Source organism: Lepidochelys kempii, chromosome 1, assembly GCF_965140265.1.
Source record: "Lepidochelys kempii isolate rLepKem1 chromosome 1, rLepKem1.hap2, whole genome shotgun sequence".
NCBI classification, from domain to species: domain Eukaryota; kingdom Metazoa; phylum Chordata; order Testudines; family Cheloniidae; genus Lepidochelys; species Lepidochelys kempii.
In genome coordinates, this window is record NC_133256.1 from 239,953,408 (window position 1) to 239,980,271 (window position 26,864).

The 26,864-nt window shown below is 41.6% G+C and overlaps 1 protein-coding gene across 1 annotated transcript in view; it reads right to left on the reverse strand.

Moving 5' to 3' along the window:
- CACNA1C (calcium voltage-gated channel subunit alpha1 C) overlaps positions 1-26,864 on the reverse strand; it is a 704,670-nt gene that overhangs the window by 244,540 nt on the left and 433,266 nt on the right. Inside the window, exon 5 of the mRNA XM_073320186.1 lies at positions 21,216-21,355. Coding sequence (XP_073176287.1) covers positions 21,216-21,355 — 140 coding nt within the window. The remainder of the gene's footprint in view (positions 1-21,215; positions 21,356-26,864) is intronic.

Consider the following 26,864-nt stretch of genomic DNA (forward strand, 5'->3'; position numbering starts at 1 on the left):
AGGTTTCTGCTCGATAACAATCTAAAACAGAGCAGACCGACACATGTTCATTTTGATCATCTGAGTCAGATGCCACCAGCAGAAGGTTGATTTTCTTTTTTGGTGGTTCGGGTTCTGTAGTTTCTGCATTGGAGTGCTGCTCTTTTAAGACACCTGAAAGCATTCTCCACACCTCATCCCTCTCAGATTTTGGAAGGCACTTCAGAGTCTTAAACCCTGAGTCAAGTGCTGTTTCTATCCTTAGAAATCTCACATTGGTACCTTTTTTGTGTTTTGTCAAATCTTCTGTGAAAAAGTTATTAAAACGAACATGTGCTGGGTCATCATCCAAGACTGCTATAACATGAAATATATGCAGAATGAGGGTGAAACAGAACAGGAGACATACAATTCTCCTCCCAGGAGTTCAGTCACAAATTTAATCAACACATTATTTTTTAAATGAGCATCATCCGCATGGAAGCATGTCCTCTGGAATTGTAGCCAAAGCATGAAGGGGCATATGAATGTTTAGCATATCTAGCACGTAAATACCTTGCAATGCCGGCTACAAAAGTGCCATGCAAATGCCTGTTCTCACTTTCAGGTGACATTGTAAACAAGAAGCAGTCAGCAGTACCTCCTGTAAATGTAAACAAACTTGTTTGTCTTAGCAATTGGCTGAACAAGAAGTAGCACTGAGTAGACTTGTATGCTCTGAAGTTTTACATTGTTTTGTTTTTGAGTGCAGTTATGTAACCAAAAAAAAATAAATCTACATTTGTAACTTGCAGTTTCACGATAAAGAGATTGCACTACAGTACTTGTATGAGGTGAATTGAAAAATACTATTTCTTTTGTTAATCATTTTTACAGTGCAAATATTTGTAATAAAAATAATAATATAAAGTGAGCCCTGTACATTTTGTATTCTGTGTTGTAATAGAAATCAATATATTTGAAAATGTAGAAAAACATCCCAAAATATTTAATAAATTTCAATTGGTATTCTATTGCTTAACCATGCAATTAATCGCGATTAATTTTTTTAATCACAATTAATTTTTTTGAGTTAATCACGTGAGTTAACTGCCATTAATCGACAGACCTAGTATTTGGACAAGGTTTCACATCAGAGTTCAATGGTTAAGGTCATGGAGTAGGAGGCAAAATAGGGCACAGGACAGAAAATTGGCTTAAGGTGCAGAAGGCAAAGGAGAGGCAGTGGTGGACACTGTCAGGATGGAACACACTGGTTGTTGCAGGACTAGTAATGTAATTTCAGCATACACCATTTAAAAAGTCATGTGCGTTGGTAAAATGGGATACTCTTGATTCGTGTGCTTCCATGGTGTCATGTCTTCTTTATGGTTTCTAATTTTTTTAATTGATTTTCCAATTGAAATCTACCCAAAAAGAGAAGAATAGAAAACAAGGGGATGTGTGTGTGTGTGAATACAATTATTTTATACTTATAGAGTCTTGTAACACAGTCGTCACCTCAATCCTTTTAAGCCAGGAAGGAATAGCAAAACAAAAACAAAACCCAGCTCTTTCTTCAGTCTGTTTTCTTCCTAGGAGGCACTTCATCTTTCATTGTTCCCTTTTTGTCAGGGCGACCTAACTGAAACAACCACACAATAAAAATTCCCCTCAGCAGGGTGGCCACGCAGTCCCAGTTTTACCCTGTGTAAGGAAAAAGAACGGACAAAGAAGAGGGCGTGCTATGATCCACTCCCTTAGGCTCCAGATCTCTCCTCTCTGTTTGGAAGAAAGCTCTACTCCCCTTTCTTGGGACCACCTTTCTACCCCACTGGAAGCTTTAGGGGTTTTGTGACTTCCTTGTGCATGAGGCTCAGCTGTCAGCTTCACGCATCAACTGCTTAAGGGCCAAAGATTTCTGCCCCTCTCTCCAGGCCCACACCTAAGGCAGTCCCCCTATGGACTGAGCTATTCCAGTCCAGTGAAGGTTTAATCCCTTCATCATTCAACAAACAATGGGGTACCTATACCCCATCACAAGTCTTGTATATATAGTCTTTCATCCTAAAAGATTATGCTTTGCAAATAACATAGCATCAGTAAAATTCAGTCATGTCCGGGCTGCAATGTGGCAGCCAACTACACACAGCATATTGAAAGCCATTAGAAGAAGACTATTTTGGCCACGAACACAGGACAAATGCTGTAAGTTAAGTAGAAGAATATCTTGAATCAAGCCTGGAGTGTGCCTTTAACATGCAGCTGGGCAGAAGGGATGCAGATATTTATTACCCTACCAGGGATTCTAAGAGTTGTGCTGTCACTGAGGTAGGTATAATGCGTGCAGAAGCTTTGGGAGCTTGCAGGTCAGCATGACTGTTGTCATACCCTTTCCCATGATGTAGCATGGGCTTCCAGCTCTCAGTGTGGGGCCACGATTCCTCTGGGGACACTACTGTCACCGCTCTCCTGGAGAAGTCTTGGTGCTCAGTACAAGCACTAGGGCTGTGGCTGGTCCCTGCACAGGTCCACCAATGGACAGGCTTTTTGTGCCCTCCCCTGGCACATCTACACAGAGCCAAACAGTCTGGCCCCAAGGCTGAAAAATGACTCATTGAGATGATCCAGTGACACTTCTACTCTGAGCCTGTTCTCACTCAATCACAGCTTTCTCAGAAAAGTACTTTAGAGGTTGGAACTCAAACATAGAAGCAAATTTTGGACCCAATTACTGAAACCAATGGGAGTTTTGCCATTGACTCCAATGGGAGCCATTTGTTTAGAAAGTTTGACATACAGCATTGCAGCCAGGCTTGAATTATGTGAGCATGAAAAAATATGGTTAAGAAATGTTTTGGTTGCTTTTTGTACTCAGATAATAATAAAACAGCGTATAAAACAACTTTTAGAACTGTAAAACTAGCATGTACATAACTCTGAAAAGGGACTGCATGCTTTGCCTTATTTGAAGAAAGAGGGTTTTGAAATAAAGAATAGTGGCAGTTTCAAGATTATGCTCTGAGCATTGGATAGTAATAGAGATAGGCTCCAGGCACAAGATATGGATCAGGATTTTGAATACATCAAAGTTTGAGTGGAGGGCTCGTGGAGTTTGGGTTACAAGCATCTTTCCCCAGTATGTCTGTTTCCTCAATTTTGGGGAGCACATCAAAATGTTATTTTTATATAGTTCTCACTTATACTCTTAGCCCGTTGAAATGAAAGGATTTTAGCTCTTATGGTTTGCATTCAACAAGTTTATATGTCCTCTAAATACCACAGAATTTTTTAGTTGGGGTGAGCTCTGGGCAGCATCCTGTTCCTGCAGCAATAATCCTCCTTAACTGCAACTTGTCATGTGCATGGAGGTTTGTAAAACGTAAAAGCTAATAGTATAACAAATTCAAACAATGATCTCGTAAATGTAAAAGTGCGTTCTGGGATGTGTATATTACGGCAGTCTTTACTTCCTGGGAAGACTGCAGCATCTACTGGGGACATGTTTTAGTCAAATATAGAAAGATCTTTCTGGGGAACTGTTAGGATTCTACACTTGAAGCCTATCTCGACTACCATATCAGCCACTGCTGCACTTTCCTTTCTTGGGTAAGAAAATGGAGCAAAAATGTTGGCTAAACTCCAAAACATCATCTTTAGAGGACTAGTTGCACAGAACCTCAGTGTGATATTTGAGGGAAGAAAAATAATCTGACCTGGGAAAGCAACAAAAAACTCATTTTGCCACTTCATCTAGTATATCTACACTGGTCACATAGAAAAATTGAGACTACCATCCAAACACAGTGTAACAATTTCAAAAGCGCCTAAGGGGTAAGATAGCCAGATAATTAGGTACCTAGAGATGCAGATAGGCACCTAGAGGGATTTTCAGACATGCCTAAGCAGGTCAGGTGCCTAACTCCTATCGGACTTCAATGGAGTTACAGGCACATAATCTGGTCAGGTGCTTTTGAAAACCCTGTTAGGCCCCTATCTGCATCTTCAGCTGCCTAAATACTTGTGTAAATCTGGCCCTAAGTCACTTTTGAAAATGGTGACCGTTGCCCCCACTATTATCTATTTTTTATTATTTACATGACAATGGCACCCAAAATGTGTTAGCCAACGTAGACGCACATAGGAAGAAACAGACCCTATCCAAAAGAGCTTACAATCTAAATATGACAAAAACATTCATTAATAGTGGAGGGAAGAGATACAACATACAAGCAAACATTTTGTTCTGAGTTCTTTTTCAAATATGACCAATGACTTGGAGCACAACTGTCCCTTGGGTACTGCAAATCGGGGTGACAGCTCTAGGCCCTGCGCTTTGGGGGGCCCCATGGGCCAGACCGATTGGCCAGCACGGTCGGTCCCGGAAGTGATGGGTCTAGGGTGACCAGACAGCAAATGTGAAAAATCTGGACAGGGGGTGGGGGGTAATAGAAGCCTATATAAGAAAAAGACCCCAAAATTGAGACTGTTCCTATAAAATCGGGCCATCTGGTCACCCTAGACAGGTAGATCCCGGAAGTGACCGATTCGTCACTTCTGCCACTGGCCCCGCATCCCCCTATGGACGGCCCTGACCCAGAGCACAATTCTTATTTCCTACCCTGAATAACATAAGATTCTGGGTGCATCTGAGAGGTGAAGTGACCAATACACATACTCAGACAGAAAAAATGAAATCTTTTTACAATAAATATTGTGACAAAAGATACAAAACTTCTTGAGGCAAATTACCCTTTAATGTGGAATAAAAATAATGAAAGACTTGGAAGAACGGAATGAATAAGGAATTTCTTGGCTAGGGAGGGTAAGCCTCAGTAAAGACAAATGTCCCCCCAAAGTTATTATTTTTGTTTTAGTGCATCCCTGTTGGTATCCCTGGCATGACATTAAAAACATGGCAGGATGTTAAAATTTATACAGAAACATAAAAGACCAAGGGTGAGTTCTAAAGTTCTGAATAAGCCTGCAAAGGGACTAGCTTTCCCTAATTTCTCTTATTGTTGTTGTTATTATTATGCATCACAATTACCAGACGTAATCAACTGGATTAACAATAGACCATCCAAACACTGGGTAAAAGTCAAACAAGAAATATAGCTATACACAATATTTGTTCGTTAAAAATAAATTAAGGGTACCAGAAATTAAAACAATTACCCATTCATCCAGACCACCTTTGCAGCTTTGCACACATTTTTAAAATTCCTGTTGCTGAGGCTCTCTCCGTTAGCTACTTTCATTAATAATCATGAATTAATCCCTAGGAAATACCGAAGTGACTATTCGCTGTGGGTAAGACCTGAGATTACTCAATTTGGATAGCTGTTCCTGGGTCTTGGTTTGAAATCATACCAAGAAATATGTGAAAATGTAAACAATATAAAGATAATGTATTTTCAGTATTACAGGTCAAACATTGAATTGCAAAATCTGCATACAAGGTGACTCTATCTAGATCTTTAACCACATCTGAGAAGTTGAGCCAGGAGCAAGGTGGAACAACCAGTTTAATTTCTAAAATATATACAATTTTGACTGAAAAAGATGTTGATAACAAAACAACCCAACTGAAAAGATGGGAGAGAGATTTGGACAAAGAAACTGATCTGGATGAGTGGGTGTAGGAAAGGGGATATACATCTTCAATTTTATGTAGCTCATACAGAATTTTTTTTATATAAATTACTATGTAGATGGCATTTGACTCCAGTTAAGGTCCATCGTAGTTTTGCTATGAGGGAGGTGCTCTGTTGGAGGGGTTGCGGGGAAAAGGGAACAGACTTGCACACGTGGTGGTTGTGTCCAAGAATTAGATGGTTTTAGGACAGGGGTGGCAAACTATGGCCCGGGGCCGCATCTGGCCCTTCAGATGTTTTAATCCGGCCTTCGAGATCCTGCCGGGGAGGGGGGTCAGGGGCTTGCTCTATGCAGCTTTGCTCTGCATGCTGCCCCTGCCCCAGCAGTGCCCCTGATTGCCTGGAAACAGAGAATATGAGCCCAGGAATCAAAATCAGGGCCTCTTCATGATAGCGTATGTTTCTGCTAGGCTGTCAGTCTTCCAGCAAACAGGGCCAATGGGAGCTGCAGGGGCAGCGCCTACGGATGGGGCAGTGTGCAGAGCTGCCTGGCCATGCCTCTGCATAGGAGCCAGAGGGAGAACATGCCGCTGCTTCTGAGAGCTGCTTGAGGTAAGCACTGCCTGGAGTTTGCACCTCTGACCTCCTCCCGTGCCCCAACCCCTTGCCCCAGCCTGGATCCCACTCCTGCCCTCTGAACCCCTCAGTCCCACCCTCTTGCACCCCAAAGCCTATGCCCCCAGCTGGAGCCCTCACCTGCTCCCATGCTCCAACCCCCAATTTTGTGAGCATTCACGGCCCACCATACAATTTCGATATCCAGATGTGGCCCTCAGGCCAAAAAGTTTGCCCACCCCTTTTTTAGGAGAAAATTATTAAAGAGATTCAACTTGTGCCAAAATGCCAGCTTCCTAGAGATCCCCCGACCTGCTTACTTACTGCTCCAGTAAAGGACCTTCATTTTAAACAGAATGACAAATTCATTTCTTTTTTACTGTCAGCAGTTAGACTTGGTATTACAAATTATTGGAAAAATGTGACTCCTCCTCCTCTGAAACTGTGATATAGTATAATATGGACTGTCCTTGAAAAGCTGTCACACTAAGTATGTATACAAGAGAAGCACCAAAAATAGGATAGGCATTTAGAAATTCAGCCACCTTGTTTAGCCTACTAAGAGGAGGAGGGCTCCCCTGCCAGCAAGGCACAATCTTTAGTTAGGTTCCTTGAATATTAACCTGACCCTGAATAAGTCATAAGTAACGTATAATGTAGTATGTTAATGCTTGATTGTAACTTTGCCTTAAAAACACACACACACACACACACAAAACCTAAATGTGTTTGGGCCAAATTAGTACTTGGATGGATGAGTCTCTACCTCAAATAACTAACACTTTAGTATTACTCTGCTCGAAAATAGCAATGGCTGCTCCTTCTGTTTTATAAATCAGAGTACTCTGTCTGAAAACTTTACTTACAGGCCTCAAATAAATAAGACCATTACTGACACAATAAGTATATTCTCCTTTAGTGCTGTAGGTAGCCATACTACATTTGGATAGAAAGATCCATGGTTAAATTTCTTCCTGGAACGCATTTGTCACAGAGGAGCACTCTCTTGGTGGCTTTCCTATCTTCTGGACTCTTCACAAGAACGTTGTCCATTTTACATATTCTTATTGGAATGCATTTACACTGGCTGTTGCTATTTATTTTGAATTTTCCCTTATGCATTCGTAAACTGTCACGTGGGTGGACACATAGATGGAGATTTGTTGTTGCAGGACAGGAATGGTGAAAACTAGACAGCATGGGCTAAATTCTGTGCTGATTTCACTGGAGCCACATGGGATAAAAATCAGTACAGAATTTGGCCCCATGAAGAGTAAAACTTTTAAGTGGGATTAAAATTTCAATATCAAACTATTAAAAAACAGGTATGTCTAAACCAAAAACCTGATTCCAAACTCCCTCCCCACAAACTTTGTAGGGTGGAGGTTGAAATTTGGTTCCAAATTTTCCAGTTGGGGACCATTTCTATTTAAAAAAAAAATCAAATTTCCCACTGTCCCTTCCTAATTTTTTAACTTATCACTTGTTCAAAGATCTAAAAAGTGTAAAGCTAGTAGGATAACCAATGCAAATAACGATGAAAAGGATTTGTATCATTTAGGAGACTGACTGGTGGATGCTAAATACATTTTAAAGTAGAAAGACAAATGTAAGATAATTAGTCTGGGAGGAAGGTACCAAATTAGGAAACGTGTTAAATAAAACAATTGTTCAGCACATTGATCAGGAAAAGGAATTGGGGTTATTGTAGAGAAATCATTAAACCCATCAGCTCAATTCAAAGCAGAAAAATGTTAAACAGGCTACTAGATTACTTTGTTAAGAGTCAGACAGAAAAGAATACAAAACCACAGATATGAAAGCACTAGTTAGATCCCAGTTAAAATACTGTGTGCACTACTGGCCAGCATGCTACAGGAATGATATTGTTGCCTTACAGAGGGGGGGCAGGGTAGAGCATTAATGATACTAGATTAGAAGAATCTAAGGGTAAGTCTACACTACACAGTTAACCCAGACTCTTGTATTGCCTGTGTTTTAGACTTAACCTCCCTACTGTCCACACAAAAACCCTCTGACTTGGTTTTAAAGGTACTTTAAACCTGGGTTAGCTTACCTGGCTGAAGGTGAGGGTTAGAACTGTGGCTCTGCTATAACATGTGCTGGAACCTACCCACTTTGCAGTGAAGACACAGGCTAAAACACTAGAGTGCTGATAGTCTTTCCAAACCCTTCTCACAATTCCCCTTTAAGGACAGACAAGTTCTTCCACAACTGACAGGGAAAGAATCCAAGAGCTTCTCTGCATAAAGAATCAGCATGGGATATTCCCCTAGACAGGCAGACACACAGACAGATAGACAGATACAAGTGAATGCAGAAAGAGTGAGGACAGAGTAACATGGGCAGGGCTTTGCAGTGGGGACGCTGACACCCAGGAATCAAACACTCAGGTTCATTGTGCAGTCTAACCATAGCCACTATGTAAGGCAAAGTTGAAGGAGGTTTTGTTAGCTCTAGTCATAAAAAGATTTGTTCCTGTGAAAAATTTGGATCAAACAGAATTTTTTTCATGAAAATTTCCATTTAATCAAAAAGCCATTTTCCAAATGTTTTCAAAATTATGAATGGGATTAATGAGGTGGCAGGACAAACATTTTTCACCTTGGTGAGCTTATAAACTAGGAAAATATAGTCTAAAATTGAAGAAATGAGGGATAATTGGCAACTCAGGTAGAACTAGTGGAAGCAAAGGGTAACAAACATATTTGATACGTTATTGGGGAAAGAGTGTACATGAGTTAAAGAGGGACCTGGGTTTAATTCTGGGAAAAGAAGAAAGTGAGAATGTTTTTTAAAGCAGGAAGATAGGCTTTGGATAAACCACTAGCGGACAGGGTGTATTAGGTTGGCTGGACTTTCCCTGATGCTAACATTTTCCTTGTTCTAACCATGGGGAACTCTTCCCTCCACCAATAAGTAGGTAAATAAATACATAACTAAATAAAATATAAGCCAGCTGACACACCTGTGTCCCAGATAATCACAGCAATGTGTGAGCCATTGCTGAGCCAACACAGTACAGAATGTACTGCCTGATTTTGGCAGAGCGGGATTGGAAGGGATCCATTAAAGAGAGAAGGTCTCCAGTGGATTTAAAAAGCTGCTTACATCTTTACCATTTTCTCAAATTTTGTTTCCTCTTATTCTTATGTACTCAGTGGTTTCTCTTTCCTCCTGTGACACTTGTTCTGAATTTGCAGAGGCGCCATTTGGCCCCATTCCAGGTCATTGTCAAAAATAATTTCTTTGGAGGCTGAACATGAGACTCAATTTTTTTTCCAGGTGTTTTGAGTGAATTACCTGATTGCTGCGCTGCCCTCTGCCTCGCTGACATTTTGGCAATACTCAGGAAAGTAGGGCACTTCAATGACAATCCATTTCTAATAATCTTTTAGGAAACTCAGATTAACAAAAAACTCCACATGTTAAATGATGCTAATGAGTCACTGAAACACCCTTAGACTAAATCTGCATGTTTTTTAAAAAAAGTTCTTATGAACCCAGCAAGATCATCTTTCTTGTTTCCTAGCTCCAGTTCAAACCAGTTCTGCCTCTGCAAGCCATTGGGTTTTGGCCAAATTTTATAAGTAGGACAAAAAAGCCTCTGATTTGTCTTGCTGAAATTTCTTGGACTGTGTAACATTTGCAAACAGCGATTCACTTTAGAGAAACTGAACAAAGACTTCAAACCATGACACTAAATGAGTAAGTAGTGCAAAATTAGACATTCAGGACCAACAAAGGATCTGACACTTGATGATACGGTTGGGACTGCCATCAGAAGAAGAGGAGATGTCAACGGGGTGAGGATACAAGAAAAGGATGGAACAGATAATATACCTACTATTTTGATTGGATATGGCAGAGCCCTCCTTCCCCCATTGCTGGGGTAATGAAAGCCATTAATTATGAGTGGGCAGCTGGTAACCCACTGCTGGTGTCAATGGCTAGTTACAATCTGAGTATCTAGTGCTGTTCCATTATGGTCCAGACGATGAAGTACAGCTATGCAATTATGTCAACAATACTCAGAATAAGCCAGATGGTTATTCTGAGATATTACGCTCTTTGGGACAGTGACTGTGTTTATTTCTATGTTTGTAAAGCGCCACATAATGGAACCACCCCCCCCCCATAATTGTGACCTCTGAGAACTACCACAACATTAAAAATAAACTGACAGTACTGGGTGCAAAGTTAGGCCCACACTGAAAACTTCTGAAAATCTCATACTGAGCAATGAGATTATTTTACACTCTTTCTCCATTTTGTTTTAACTGTTTTATGACCCTTTTTTTCCCAATAGGAAGTTTGAAATGATTGTCTAGGCCCTGACTTCCTTAGCCACAGTCTTGGTAATTTATTTTTTTTGTTCTCTCACAAAGGCTGTTTTAATAATCATGCAAGTGTGCACAGAAATTGGTAAGATAAATGATGACACTGTTATTCGATACATTCTTAGTTATTACTATTTTTAAAAGAGCTGCGTAGTGAAACTCAAATAATAAATATTTCCTTGTTTTCACTGGCATTCCTTCAATATGAGACAAATCTTTATTATGACAAGAAGTCTGTGTTTCTGTGAGCAATCCTCCTTGCTAAGATTAAATGCATATTATCATACTGAATTAACAGTTTCCACTGAAAATCACATCCTTCTATGAGCTTTCCCCTCAAAAATGTAGAATTTAGGTCCTGATCCTGCAAACCCTTACTCATGTGAGTGGCCTTTACTTCAGGGAGTAGCTCCCTTGAAATCAATGGCATCAATCTCACGAGTAAGGGTGCCTAATAGGAGTGAGGGTTTACAGGATTGGGCTTTTAATTTGGATACAGTTTTAAGCTTAAATACAATGAAATAAGCCAAATCAGGACACTTGGTTCATGTTGTTCCCTCCCTCCTCCCCTTTTTCCTTTTGTAATGAAAGCAAAAAAAATTGGCCACTTGAGATTAAAACCAGCAAGGCAATTACTTGGGAAAGGTGACGTAGCTCGTCCTCACATGGTGTAGCGTATGCTACAGAGACAGGACAGATGGTTGAGAAGGTTTGCTCAGCAATGAGGCGGCAGCATGGAGGAAATCTGAATTACAGTGCAATGTACGCTGCAGTACAGGAACCCACAAGACAGGAAAAAAGCTGGATTTTGTGGCTGCCACACTAGTAAATGCATCAACAAAAGTCAGTTCAGCATTAAGGACTGGAAGCCAAATTTTGCCCTCAGATACACATGGCAACTGGCATCCATGTGTTGAACACATGGATTCGAAGGCAGACATTAGCCAAAGATATTGATTCCAACTATAGCTGAATCAACTCCTTTATGCAAATATACAAGGACATATTTTGCATCTTTGATCAAGCCATTCCTCAGATCACCTCCGTTGAAGGCAGCTCAGGATCTCCCCAGCATCCTTTATTTCTACCACATCATCAGGTACTTTATGGTGAGAAAACTCATCCCCTTGACCTACCAGTGACATTGTATCCATACAAACAATGGGAAAGGTTATGCCAACTATGCACTGCCGGAGGAAAATATTTCTGAACAAAATGTGTGACCCTGACTGGTACTTATTATGAGATTAAACTTAATGCTTAATAAATGTATCCAACAAATAGAAAAAAAGTGGATTTCTCACATCCCTATGTAATGTACTGTATGTGTGCAGTGAGGACATTATAGCTTCTGCAGAAACCAGAATTTTTAATTTCCGGAGTCCTGTGCATTTAAAATCTCAGTTAATTAACACAGTGTTCTGCATTTAATTTCCTTGGCAATGGAAAAAAGAAAATACAAATAAAAATTTTGATTGTGCATTCAAATAACCCAATGTAGACATTTAGAATCAAAGAATTGCACTGAGTGTAATCAATGAAATAAATGCAGCTGTGTTTATTTCAATGGGTGGATGAGGGATAACAGAGGGGGTGACACAGACAGGGTAGGGATTACAGAAGGGGAGAGATTACTGCTGCATGTTAGGATAAGGAGAAGGGTAGATGCTTTGTGACATAGAAAGCACAGGTATAAATCCTCTGGGCCTCATCTGTAGGCCTCAGTAAGGTCAAATTTGCATTCCAGAATGGCACAAAGCTACTTTAAAGATGTTCTATATGGGCAGATAAGGATTCCCCCTGCACAGGGGAACACTGGTATAGCATAACATCACCCACCACTCCCTCCCTGCTTAGTATAGACAGTATATAAGGGTTTGAGAGGCAACAGCTAGAGGCAGAGCTTGAGCACACAGCACTATGTCTGATCCTCAGTTGGTGGAACAGCTGCCTGTGAACATAAATTAGAGCAGGCCTGAGGCTTCTCTAATTTAAAATAGGAGCTACATTGGCCTCTGGCTAACCTCAGGATTACTGGCGCAGAAAAGTGGTGTAACTCTACATCTACTCTCCCTCCCATCACCTGCAGCAATCCCAGTTCAGGTGCACCTCAGGGTTAAGCCCCGAATATAGTACCAGTACCTAACTCATTGCTCCAAAAGACATTTTGCATATGTCAGGTATGAAAGGAGCTGTAGAAACTCAAATTCCCTTCAGATAAGCAATGTAGGAGGGGACTTACCTAGAAACCAGACAAAAGAACAGAGCATTTGCTTATGTCGGGGAAAAATAATTGGTCTTCTCTTTGAGGGCCAACCTGTTGAGTTTCATGGTCCCCAGCTAGCCACTACTCTTGTTTTCCTAATGCCTAATGGCTGCTCTAATTTATGTTGGCACTGGCTGGGGATGGATGGAACACTAGGAGCTCTGGCTATACTTCTCCAAGGATCTGGCACTATTAGACAAATTCCTTAAAGAAAAGGAAAGTTATTCCCATTCTAGATATAGGATCACAGAAGTTATATCTGGAAAAAACAGATTAGATTCTAAACATGAGACAACATTTGCAAGCCCTCTTCTCTTTGTTCCCTCAAAAATCTTGCCATACTTAGCAAGCAAGTGCAATATACCTAACTGAGCATTCCACTTGAGCAGAATCCAGATACAGGAAAAAATCCAGTGCTGTAACCCCCTAAGATGCTTGCTGGTATGTCAACCCAGCATAAAGTACACAGCTGGGATTCAATTCTCTGCCCTGGAGTTTTTCAAAGGCATAAATTACTTTCCCCTTACACTGCAAATACTGTCTCTACCCTTAATCTTTATTAGAAGGCTCTGAGACTTTATAATCCCTCATATTTGTTGCAGCATGTGAGGAATGTGCTGTCATATGTAAAGAGTGCTGCAGACTGTCAAGCCGGCAGGACTAACATGACCACCCCTCACTGGTTTGAACAGTTTGGATGTAACAGCATATGGCAGATAAGGGACAGGATATCCATGTGACATAGCATAAGGGAATTTCAAAGAAAGGAATAAGGAGAAAAGTTTCGCAAGGAATACGGGGAGGGAGCATTGAAAGAGTAAGAAGACAATTGTAGGAAGTTGTGGGAAAGTGTAATAGCTAAGAGGAGGGCATCATAGGGAGTAATGGAAGATTACTGTAGTGACATGGGGCAACATTTTCAAAAGGGAGTGTCTAAAATTTGACACCTACATTCATATGTAAGTACCTCATCAAAAGTAGCCTGATTTTCAGAGGGGATGTGCTCCAACTGACTTCAGTGGGAGCAGCAGAGTGCTCAGCTTCTTTGAAAAACAGGCTGCTTTTCATTAGATACCTAAATATGGATGTGTGTGCCTAACTTTAGGCCTTCATGTTTGAAAATGGTGGCCACAGATAATTTACATTAAAAAGATATTTGGTGAGTTGACTAGACTGACAGCCTAGCAGAAACATACACTACCATGAAGAGGCTCCGATTTTGATTCCTGGGCTCATATTCTCTGTTTCCAGGCAATCAGGGGCTGCGGTGTTATAAATGCAGCGGGTTGTGCGGGTTTTACTAAAAACAACGTTTGCAGTTCAGCTTTAAATTGTCTGATAAAATACCTACTGTATAACATCACTGAGGAGGGTATGCACCTCTTCCTTCACACACAAATCCCTATGGCTATTTGGGTACTCCACTGATTATCTTACTGATAATATGAACACAATGCACAACAGCAGCTAACTGAAGTATTTAAAATAGTGGCAGGTTTCAGAGTAGCAGCCATGTTAGTCTGTATCCGCAAAAAGAAAAAGGAGTACTTGTTAATCTCTAAGGTGCCACAAGTACTCCTTTTTTTAAAATAGGGGATTATTCTTAATGAAGTTTGGTGATCTACCTGGGATACTGTAGGGATATCCCTCAGGAAGCAGGTAAGAGAGGTGAAGGAGGAGGTGGGATAAAACTCATGCCTGGAATATTGGTATAGAGGGGTATAACTTGTTCAGGAAGGACAAAAAGAAAAGGAGTACTTGTGGCACCTTAGAGACTAACCAATTTATTTGAGCATGAGCTTTCGTGAGCTACAGCTACACGAAAGCTCACGTACATGTAGCTACAGCTACATGAGCTACGAAAGCTCATGCTCAAATAAATTGGTTAGTCTCTAAGGTGCCACAAGTACTCCTTTTCTTTTTGCGAATACAGACTAACACGGCTGTTACTCTGAAACCTGTCAGGAAGGACAGGCAGGGGAAAAAGGGAGGTGTTGCACTGTACATCAAGAATATATACTCTTGTTCTGATGTCTAGAAAGAGGTGAAAGGCAGACCAGTCGTAAATCTCTGGGGCCTGGTCTACACTAGGTGGGGGGGATCAATTTAAGTTACACAACTTCAGCTCCATGAATAAAGTAGCTGAAGTTGACGTACTTAGATCTACTTAATGTGGTGTCTTCACTGCTGTAAGTCGACTGCTGATGCTCCCCCATCGATTCCACCTGCACCTGTCGCTCTGGTGGAGTCCCAGAGTTGAGGGGACAGCACTCGGCAGTTGATTTATCCCATCTTCACTAGATGCGATAAATCGACCCCTGCTGGATCGATCGCTCCGGAGGCAAGTGTAGACATGCCCTGATGAATCGGGGAAAATAGGGGTAACGTCTTGACAGGGGATTACTATACACCACCAAATCAGGAGGAGGAAGTGGATGATGCATTTCTAGGACATATAACAGAAATATCCAGAACACAAGTTCTGGTAGTATTGGGAGATTTTAACTGACCAGACGTCTGCTGGAAAAGTATTATGACAAAACACAAAATTGCCAGTAAGTTCCTGGAATGTGTTGAGGGCAACTTCTTGAAGAGAAAGTAACAAGGGTGGGGCAGTCATTTCAGACTTGATTCTGACTAATAGGGAGGAAGTGGTTGCAAATCTGGAAACAGAAGACAATTTGGGTGAAAATGATCATGAAATGACAGTTTTCATGATTCTAAGGAAAGGAAGGCAAGAGAGCTGCAGAATAAGGACAATGGACTTCCCAAAAGCAAACTTTTAACAAACTCAGAGAACTGATAGGTAGGGTCCCCTAGGAAGAAAACCTAAGGGAAAAAGGAGTTCAGGAGACCTGGCAAAGACAGACTATATTTAAGGCACAACAAGAGCAAACTGTCCCAATGCAAGGGAAAGATAGTTAGAAAAGTAAGAGGCCAATATGGCTGCAACAGGGGCTCTTTAATGACCTGAAAATCAAAAAGGAATACTACAAAATGTGGAAACATAGACTAATTACTAAGGATGAGTACAGACGAATAATGCAAGTAAATAGGGACAAAATCAGAAAGGCTAAGGCACAAAATGAGTTACACCTGTCAAGAGACATGAAAGGCAACAAAAAAAGGGTTTATAAATACATTAGGAGCAAGAGGAAGATGAAGGAAAGTGTAGGTTCACTACTTAGTGGGAAAGGAGAGCTAAGAACTGGTGACATCAAGAAGGTTAAGGTATTTAAATGCCTATTTTGCTTCAAAGAGTCCTGTGGCACCTTATAGACTAACAGATGTATTGGAGCATAAGCTTTCGTGGGTGAATACCCATTTCGTCGGATGCATGTAGTGGAAATTTCCAGAGGCAGGTATAAACATGTAAGCAAGAATCAGGCTAGGGATAACAAGGTTATTTCCATCAGGAAGGATGAGGCCCTCTTCTAGCCGTTGAGGTGTGAACACCAAGGGAGGAGAAACTGCTTTTGTCGTTGGCTAGCCAGGCACAGTCTTTGTTTAATCCTGAGCTGATGGTGTCAAATTTGCAAATGAACTGAAGCTCAGCAGTTTCTCTTTAAAGTCTGGTCCTGAAGTTTTTTTGCTGCAGGATGGCTACCTTTAAATCTGCTATTGTGTGTCCAGGGAGGTTGAAGTGTTCTCCCTCGGGTTTTTGTATATTGCCATTCCTAATATCTGATTTGTGTCCATTTATCCTTTTACATAGGAACTGTCCAGTTTGGCTGCTGTACATAGCAGAGGGGCATTGCTGGCATATGATGGTGTATATTACGTTGGTGGACGTGCAGGTGAATGAACTGGTGATGGTGTGGCTGATCTGGTTAGGTCCTGTGATGGTGTCACTGGTATAGATATGTGGGCAGAGTTGGCATCGAGGTTTGTTGCATGGACTGGTTCCTGAGTTAGAGTTACTTTGGTGCGGTGTTTAGTTGCTGGTGAGAATATGCTTCAGGTTGGCGGGATGTCTGTGGGCGAGGACTGGCCTGCCTCCCAAGCAGTTTCTCCTCCCTTGGTGTTCACACCTCAACTGCTAGAAGAGGGCCTCATCCTTCCTGATTGAGCTAACCTTGTTATCCCTAGCCTGACTCTTGCTTGCATATTTATATCTGCCTCTGGAAATTTCCACTACATGCATCCGATGAAGTGGGTATTCACCCACGAAAACTTATGCTCCAATACGTCTGTTAGTCTATAAGGTGCCACAGGACTCTTTGCTGCTTTTACAGATCCAGACTAACATGGCTACCCCTCTGATATTTTGCTTTAGTGATTACTAAAAAAGGTAACTGTAATCAGATGCTTAATTAATATTAACAACAAAGGGGAAGGAACACAAGTCAGATTAGGGAAAGAACAGGGGAAATAATACTTAGATAAATTAGATATATTCAAGTCAGCAGGGCCTGACTACATTCATTCTAGGGTACTTAAGGAACTAGCTGAAGCAATCTTGGAACCATTAACAATTATCTTCAAGAACTCATGGGAGATGGCTGAGGTCCCGGAGGATTACAGAAGGGCAAATAAAGTACCTATATTTAAAAGGGGGCACTAAGAGGACCTGGGCAATTATAGACCAGTCAGCCTAACTTCGATATCTGAAAGGTACTGGAACAAATTATTAAACAATCAATTTCTAAGTCCTAGAGGATCATAGGGCAATAAGTAATAGCCAACATGGATTTGTCAAGAATAAATCATGCCAGAACAACCCAATTTCCCTTTTTGGCAGGGTTACTGGCCTAGTGGAGGGGGGACGCAGTAGACATGAAATATCTTGATTTCAGTAAGGCTTTTGACATAGTCCCACATGACAGTCTCATAAAAAACTAAGGAAATGTGGTCTAGACGAAATTACTATAAGGTAGGTGCAAAACTGGTTGAAAGACTGTACTGCAAGAGTAGTTTTCAATGGTTTGCTGTCAAACTTGGGGAATGCATCTGTCCTGGGTTCAGTACTATTAATTATTTTCATTAATGACTTGGATAATGGAGCAGAGAGTATGCTTTTAAAATTTCTGGATGACACCAAACCGGAGGGGTTGCCAGCACTTTGGAGGACAGGATTAGAATTTAAAACCACCTTGACAAATTGGAGAATTGGTCTGTAATCAACCAGATGAAACTCAGTAAAGACAAGTGCAAAATACTATATTTAGGATGGCAAAATCAAACACACAAAATGGGAATAACTGGCTCGGCAGCAGTACTGCAGAAAAGGATCTGGGGGTTCTAGTGGATAACTTTAATATAAGTCAACAATGTGAAGGAATTGTGAAAAGGCTAATATTCTGGGGTGTATTAACGGGAGTGTTGTATGTAAGATATGGAAGGTTATTGTCCTGCTCTACTCAGCAATAGTGAGGCCTTACGTGGAGTATTGTTCTGGGAGTCACACTTTAAGAAAGATATGGACAAATTGGATAGAGTCCAGAGGAGAGCTACAAAAATTATAAAAGGTTTAGAAAACGTGACCTATGAGGAAAGGTTAAAAAAAACTAGGCATGTTTAGTCTTGACAAAAGAACACTGAGAAGACTGAGTGGGGACCTGACAGCAATCTTCAAATACGTTATAAAGAGAATTTTGATCACTTGTTCTTCATGTCCACTGAAGGTTGGAAAAGAATTAAGCAGCTCAATCTACAGCATGGGAGATTTAGGCTAGATATTAGAAAAAAAAGTCTAACTATAATGATAGTTAAGTACTGAAATAGGTTGCCATGAGAGCTGCGGAATCCCTGTCATTGTTGATTTTTAAGAACAGATTGGACAAAGACTTGTCAGGGATTATCTAGGTTTACCTGATCCTGCCTCAGCACAGGTAGTTGTACTACATGACCTCACAATATCTCTTCCAACCCTACATTTCTATGATTCTACATTGGATAGGCCACAAATAGGGGATAGATTTATGTGAATAGGAAGGTGTGACAGATGTGACAATTTCCTGCAATATTTTTGGGAGCTCTTATTGTATTAAGTTTATGTATCATCATGGGCCAGGGACTGTATGCAATTCCATGGGGGAGGGTGACCGCAGCTCCTCCAAGAATTAAGAACAGTGGGAGATGTGACCAGATATTATCAACCTGTCACATCCTGAAAAAACCCCTATGGAATAAAGATAAACTTGCATACCCGGTTAGAAGGGAGAGAGAGAGACATGTCTCCACCTATGAGAGGCAACAGCTGTGAAGCTGAAAACCAAGAGTGGGTGCCCTTGCTGTACCACAGAGGGGAAATACAGGTGCAATTTTCCTGAACAGTGACAAAGGACAATTAGGCAAATTCACTCAGGCTGTAACACCTCCAGAAAAAAGTACCACTGCCTGGAGAGGTTCATACATACTAGCTCAAACTGGAGTCTCCAGAGACTGACAAGACTGGACTCTCAAGCATGGACTACAACTGCAAATCTTACAAGACGAAGGACCTCCCACAGTCCCTCCCAAGTCAAAACAACAATTCCCATCCCTATTGCTCCCATCCTCTGTCAGCCCCCAACACCTCTGCCAATCAGCCAGCCAGTTTATCAATGTCCCCGTTGATCTGCTTGTTTAGGGTTGTAAGCTAAGTAAGCAGTCACATTTTGTATTAACTAAAGTTTCCGAGAGGTCTTCAAGGATGGCTGGATATAAAAAAACATTGCAGTAATCCTACCCAGCGGTGGCTAAGGCACTGATAACTGTTGTGAGGTACACATCTGAGAGGAGAGGCGCAACCTTCTTCACTGAGCACATATTAAAAAAAGCACTCCTGGCTACTGCTTCTATCTGGGTATTCAAAATCTGTGGCGGAGCTGGCAGGACTACTAGATTGCCAACTTTATTAAGAAGAGCTCTGTGGAGCTCGAACGCTAAATTGGTCCAATAAAAGATATTACCTTCATCCACCTTGTCTCTCTAATATCCTGGGACCAACATGGCTACAACAACACTGCACACAACTTTGTTAACAAAAGATGGGCCTGCCCCCGTAGTCCAGGGGGCAGATACCATCTCTCCCTTCTCTTGCAGGAGGCCCCTCTTTGGTCCTTCATCTCCTCAGTGTACAGAAATGCTATTCAACCATCCTTCCCACCCTACAATGGCCATTACAGCAGTCACATCTGCGTGCATGAGCAAGGACCTTCCGCAGTGTTGCCAACTCTTGCAATATTTATTGTTTTTTTTAAAGCCCTAGCTCCTGGAGCTAAGAATCTTAACTTTCATTTGAAAAGTAAGTTTCTAGCCATCATAGTTGACCAGAAAAGCCTGAAAATATGACCCCCCACTGTAACCTAAGGGCTCAGAAACCAAGTCAAGTGAAAAGAACCCAAGTTTTATTTATTTAATTTCATTATTTTTAAGACAATCTAATGATATTTGGAGGGCCCAGCTCATGATTTTTGAATGACTGAGGTTGGCAATACTGAAATAAGCCCTCAACCTAGAAGTCTCCCCAAATAAAAGTATAGAAAGCCCCCTCTCCACAACCATTCTAGAGCAAATGACCCAACCCCAAAAGTCTACTCCTTACATTATCCCCCCCCATTTCTGCCAACTAGATCAATCACCCCTATGGAACTGGATGGGCTCCTTCACCCTATCCCCCTACCCAAAAGACCAATCACTGGTTCATTCTCAAACAGAACTCTTGACTCAAAAGGTATAGCCCTGCCACACAACAATGCTCAAATGCCATTTCCACAATGGGACAAGTCAGCTTGTGGTCAGTCAAAACTTCCCTGGCGGTATGACAGAAGAAACTGGATGATCAGAAATTGCCTGGAGGCTTCCTCAGAGTCATCAACATTATTTAAATTAATATGATTCTCACTGAAATCATGATTATTTATTGTCCCACAGACAGTTTGTTCTGAATTACTCTGAACACTCTTGATCAGAGCAGCAGGTGGTGGACAGGTAGGAAGAATGGAGTTTTTATGAAACAGCCTCCCCATGAACAAGAGTGTTTATTCACTGTTCCATTAGGTCAGCCATTTGCAAGACTAATACAGTGACGTCAAAGCCAGAATCCCAGTTGTTTGATTCATTTGATTTATATTAGATTCATTATAGAGATTACAACTTCATTTACTTTTGTTTTAAATTGATTTGCAATTTCCACTATTTATAGAGGTTGCTTGATCATACACTGCAGACTTTATGCAACTGTGTAATAAATCTCTCTTTCACCCACACTCCCTCCTGCCCACCTACCCTCTCAGGTTTGACTCTTCCATCTTTTAATTTAATGTCATACTGACCACGTAGCCACATTAACATAAAACAGTCTCTCTCTTCCCAGTCCCCAAAACATCTGCTTCACATTACATCTTTCCACAGAAAAATAATTCCTGCCTCTGTGTTTATCCCACCACCCAAAAAAAAAAAAAGTTTTAAAATGGGAAAATGATTGTTACTTACTAGGAACTCCAGATACCAGTCGTAAGGGGCGTAACACTCGGAAAGCCCGCAGTGCTTTAACATCAAATCCGGCACCTTTCCCTCCTATTGAATTCGCCCCATCTGCTTTGGTTGCTTGTTCTAAAATTGCACTAAAAAGCCTGCAAAAAGGAAAGAGGAAACAAGCTGTAGGCAGACAGCAAGGAGGCTTAGGCTAAACAGAAAATTAATTAACATAATAATACCATTGAAACTACCTCATATTGCACAAACCCACCAGATGTATCACTTATCTGACTTGATAGTCATATGTAATGGGGGAGAAAGAGACATTTCCCCTATACAATATCCTGTAGTCTTAGAATGGGAACTGAGATGTAAGGCAAGAGACATAAGTTCGAATATCAGTTCTTCCTTTGACTGCTATTAATACTTCTGTGCAGTCTGCGACCTTTATTAACTGATGCTCTACTGCAGAAGGGCAATTATTCAACCATTTCAGGGCCAGTGGAACCAGGGGTGGGGGAGGGGGCTAGCATCTCTACAATGGAAAAAGCGTGTGCGGGTCTGTGTTTCTGCCTACCCACCAATATCTGGAAGTGGACTCTGCTGCATTCACATAGAGGAAGATATGAGAGCAGGATCTGGAGGAGAGGCTGTAGCAGCTGCCAAGGCCACAAGATCAAGCTGACTCATGAGGACCAGGTAGGACTCCCCAGCCCAGCCAGGTCCCACCTTCCCGCCACTGCAGGTCCCGGCAGAGACAGCCAGTCCCAAGGAAGGGCAGGAGTGTGTGCACCAGCCATCAGTGTGAGGTGGGGGATGGGACAGGGTATCAGCACCTGGATGGGAGGCAATGGCGCACAGGGTGCCAGCTGCCAAGGAGGTGAGGGGAATACAGGGCACTAGGCACTACCCACAGGAACGGCAATAGGAACTACTAGGACATAACTTCCCAGCCTGGAGCCAGCTGCCCCCTCGAGTCTTTGTAACTTGCTGCCTCTTCTATCCATCTGGTCCCCCATTCATAGGGAGTTCAGTCCCCCAATCTATTTTACATCCAACTCAGGTTCCACAAGGTCACTGCAGGTGAAACTGGCAATAGAACTCAGGTCTCATTTACTGCCTTTCAGAAGAACCATGTCATATTACGTGCTTGTGTAATCCATGTTAACAAAGTGTGGCTCTTTGACCCCCTCTAAGGTTAGATCACATGCAGAAGTTTATGAGGCAGATAAAGATATGCTTTTAGATCCAGAGATTCGTTTCAAACCTTCATGAGGACCAAACAGCAGCATTCATTACATTTGGCAATGCTGTTTCCATTCACATTCTATTTCCAGAGCTAGGAATAGAAGCTATGAATCCTAAAATATTCCAGTGCTATTTCAACAATAGTTGTGTAACCCATGGCAAAGTATGCATCATGGCTCACTCTATGGGCTGGTCCTAATAGAAGATAACAGCATATTTCCCTACCAGTTACAAGTGTAGATGAAATGGAAGAGGTCTGATCTGAAAATCCTGGTTTCAAACCCTAATGGTGGCTTAAAGGGGGTAAAAGTATAGGTGTAAGTTAGTGTGAAGACTCTGGAAAAATGCAATTGTTGACATGATGTCATGTCATATTACAAAACATTTTATTAAGAGGTAAATTTGGATTCTCATACTTGTTTTATTATGATATTTTTAGTGGTTTACTTGGGTTAATAGGAGCTGTCCCTTTAAAAACAGGGTGGGGCATTTAATTATAGTGTGTGTTTGAAGAAAGCAGAGCAGTGTGTGGGAGATGTTATTCATGTGTGTAGAAAGTGGAAGACCCAGCCTGTGAAAGGTCAGAACTTGATTTAATACACTTATCTTTCAACAAAGTAAACTTCATTCTTGAGGTGCAACATTAGCATTTATTCGGAGAGTGGATGTCTGAGGGAATTACTAAGGAGCCACAAAGCCTTTCACCTAGAGGGCAACACTCTGAATCCAGTTCAACTCAGTAGATATTAAAGAAGTTGTTCCCATCCAATGGTGCTGCTATATCAGGTAAGTTCGGTGGGTGCCACAAACTCATCATCATGCTTTGAACTAACTGGCAGACTCCGCAAAGAGGCCAAAAACTGCGTGGGCCAGTGAGAATGAAATAGCCCTGTTACCTCTAGAGAAAATCCCCACAGTTCAGGGTTGAGGCATGCTGGCAGGGCCATGTGTGCGGGAAGCTTGACCGGTAGATAAAAAGAAGGGTACATTCATTACAGCACTCAGGCCAGTACCTTTCACCAGCACTAATTTTCTTAAGCTGAAGTTGCTGGTTATATACATGTTAGTTGCAAATGTCCCAGCTGGAGCTACACAGAACCTGGCAGCTATGATGGGGGAGCTAGTTGACTCAATTCAAAGTCATAATTTAAAGTATTGCTGAAAAATTAACAACCACGTAGTGAGTGTGAGAGGAGGATGTTGCAAATTAATGAACAAGACCAAGACAACCTCTTGAAAAAACCTACAGTAGATACTGTAGAAGGTGGGGTGGTTGATTCAGTAGTTCCTGACATTCCCTTTCAGTAGGTGAACCAGCTGAAACAGTGCCCCAGCATGATGTGGGAGAGCACTATGCTGATGGAGGCATTTTCAAATGAGATGTAAAAGCAAGGTTCTACCCCCTTGTGGTTACTGAAGATCCCATAGCACCACTCCAAAGAGTATGAGAATCAACCCTATTTCATCTCAGATAAGCACATTCTGCAACCTAACTTCCCCTTCCAACTGGATGCAATATTTTCCACCACCTATTTTAAACTGTTGTGTAGTGTTCTTGAGCATTGATAAATGATTTCTGAATCTCTGCCTTGGAGTCACTACATCTAGTTTTGGTTCATTTCTTAAAAGATTAACTACAAAGTAAATAAAAGACTAATTGTTGACTTCTGCTTCTTCTCAATGGATGTATGAAGACATCCTTGTAGTTTTCTTTTTTTTCCCCCCAATATTTTTCCAGCTTCCTTTTTTACGTCTGACCCGTAAGGTATTCTCTTTGCCAAAGACCCTTAGCCAGATCTTTGGAGGACCTCAACAGTGGCAATGACAAGGCTGCTACCTGTACTACAGCTCTTTATTCCCCTGTTTTTGTGGATGGGATGCTGATTCTTATAGTCTAAGACAGTGGCTTTTAACCTGGGGTGCACACACCCCCTAGGGGTGCGAGATGACCTTTCTGGGGGTGTGAGACATGCCAGATTTTTTTAGAAAGTAAATCATCAAAAACACAAATTAAGTGCAGGCACGTCAGTAGAACTCCTTTGTTTAATCAAACCTATGTATTTAACAACATACATTTTTTAACGATTACTGTAATATACAAACAAAAATATATCTAGGTTTAAAGAACTGACCTACTTCAACAATTTTTGATAAGGGGTGCGAGAACATATTTTAAGAACCAAAGGGGTGCAGGCTGCAGTAAAGGTTAAGAAACACTGGTCTAAGAGAAGATCTTGTCAAGGGGCTCTTGCAAACAGAGGGAACTGAGGATCTGATATTTCCAATGCAAATAAGAAGGAGAGAAACACCTTTGAGAGAGAGTCTTTATAGAGCATAAAGAAAAAGTAAAGGCCAAAAGGTTTTTTGTTTTTGGCTTTACGGTTCACCTTTAAATATGGCTATTTTTTAACTCCAGGAAGGGTTTGTAAATGTGGAAGTGCTTGAGTCTGCCCTTTAGAAAATTCCCCACAGGCCTAAGGAAAGGCTCATTTCTACACCTAAGTTTTTGAATCTGTTCAGATTTTCAGACCCCTTGCAAATACCTTCAGTGCACAGTCTAAATAAAGTTGTTCTCTAAATTAAGATACCTTTCTCTTTGTAGAAACTGTGGGTCCTCAGAAAATATTGCTCTTAGGAAATGTATTACATGCTGTCTGGAAAGAAGAATATTCTTGTAACACAAGACTTTCAAGTCATTTTTGTCAGGAAAGGAAATTTCCTTCTAAGTCATGATGAATTCCAAGGACAACACTCGCATCAGAAAACCCTTTATTTTCCAAAAGGAGAAAAAAAAATCAAAGGAACTAGGAAACAATTTAACTAATGATTAGCAGTTGTGGGATATGCTTCATTAGACAGCTTGAGTGTGTGTTCTTTGTTCTTAACTAGCAATGTTCTAAAACACAGAACTTTATGATTGACACCTACGCAAAGAGATTTTTCTTCAAAGCAATATTTAATGGCTCTGCCACAGAAAGGTCATAGGCTATTTGAGAATAAGCTAGATCAAGCTTTAAAGGACTTAGCTGCTCAGAAAGCCTACCAAACTGGAGAGATAGCTCAGTGGTTTGAGCATTGGCCTGCTAAACCCAGGATTGTGAGTTCAATCCTTGAGGGGGCCATTTAGGGATTGGGGGCAAAAATTGAGGATTGGCCCTGCTTTGAGCAGGGGGTTGGACAAGATGATCTCCTGAGGTCCCTTCCAACCCTGATATTCTATGATGGCACTAGTCTATGATGGCAAGACAGATAAGTTGTTACAAGCCTATAAATTGAAAGTGCATCCTTTCTTCAGAAGGCATTCCCTTAAGTCTAGATATAGTCCTTGCTTTTAATGCTCTTCTCCTTTCCTGACATGGATTCATCTGACCATCGTAGAACTACACATTCAAAGTGAAGTCACATATCTTCAGGCGGCAGATGACCCAACTTTTGAAGACAGGGAGATAATTGGTACTATAAAGTGTAGCAGATAATGGGTACTATAAAGAATTCATGTAGGCTGCTTTCTAGAATGTTCATTCCCTATCTCCTTGTCTACCTGAAAATAATGAACAATATCAAAATAGTTTCTCCTTAATAGATCTTCCAGCTGCATGCACTGATGTGGTGGAAAAACATGGGAGTTAAGGTAGACTGAGGATCTAGACATTGTCCTTGGTTGTGCTCCCTTTTGCCACAATAACACCTGAATTATTCTTTGTATGTAAGATTTTTCCATTTCCCATCCAGCCCTACTCTTTTTTCTATAGTGAGAACCATCAACATTTAAAGAAGAAGAAGATTCCAATGGCAGAATGAGTGCAAGATGACAGCTGTGATGAAAAAGTCTTTAAAATTTTAATGCTTTACGTCAGTGGTTCTCAAACTATGGAGGCACGGGAATGTGTCAAGGGAGGTGCAAGCTGGGGGCTTTTTTTGCAGCGGGGGGGGGGGGGAGCGGGCAGGAAGAGCTCTGGCTGTCAGCCCTGGGTGTTTGGGGCTCATGCAGAAGAGCTGTGCACATCTGGGAGGCAGGGAAAAGGGGACAGCCAGAGCACCCTGGGGCTGACAGCTGGAGCCCAGCCACCTGGGCTTGGGCTCTCCTCCTGCACCTTCCCTCTATCCCTCACCAGAGGCAGCCCAGGCTCAGGCTCTTCTCCCGCCCCCCCTCGGTCCCATCCCCCAATCCCCATCTGTCAGCCCCGGGATGCAGCAGCAGTACAGAAGTAAGGGTGGCAATGGAGCTAAATCTGCTGTGAAAAGTGATATTGACAAATATCACTCTTCACATTGCCACCCTTACTTCTGTGCTGCTGCTGGTGCAGCGCGGCCTTCAGAGCGGGGCACCCAGCCAGCAGACGCTATTGTTCTTCGCTCTGCCTTCAGAGTGGGGTGGTGGCTTATGTACTTGTGGTGGTGTGGGGCATAAACAAC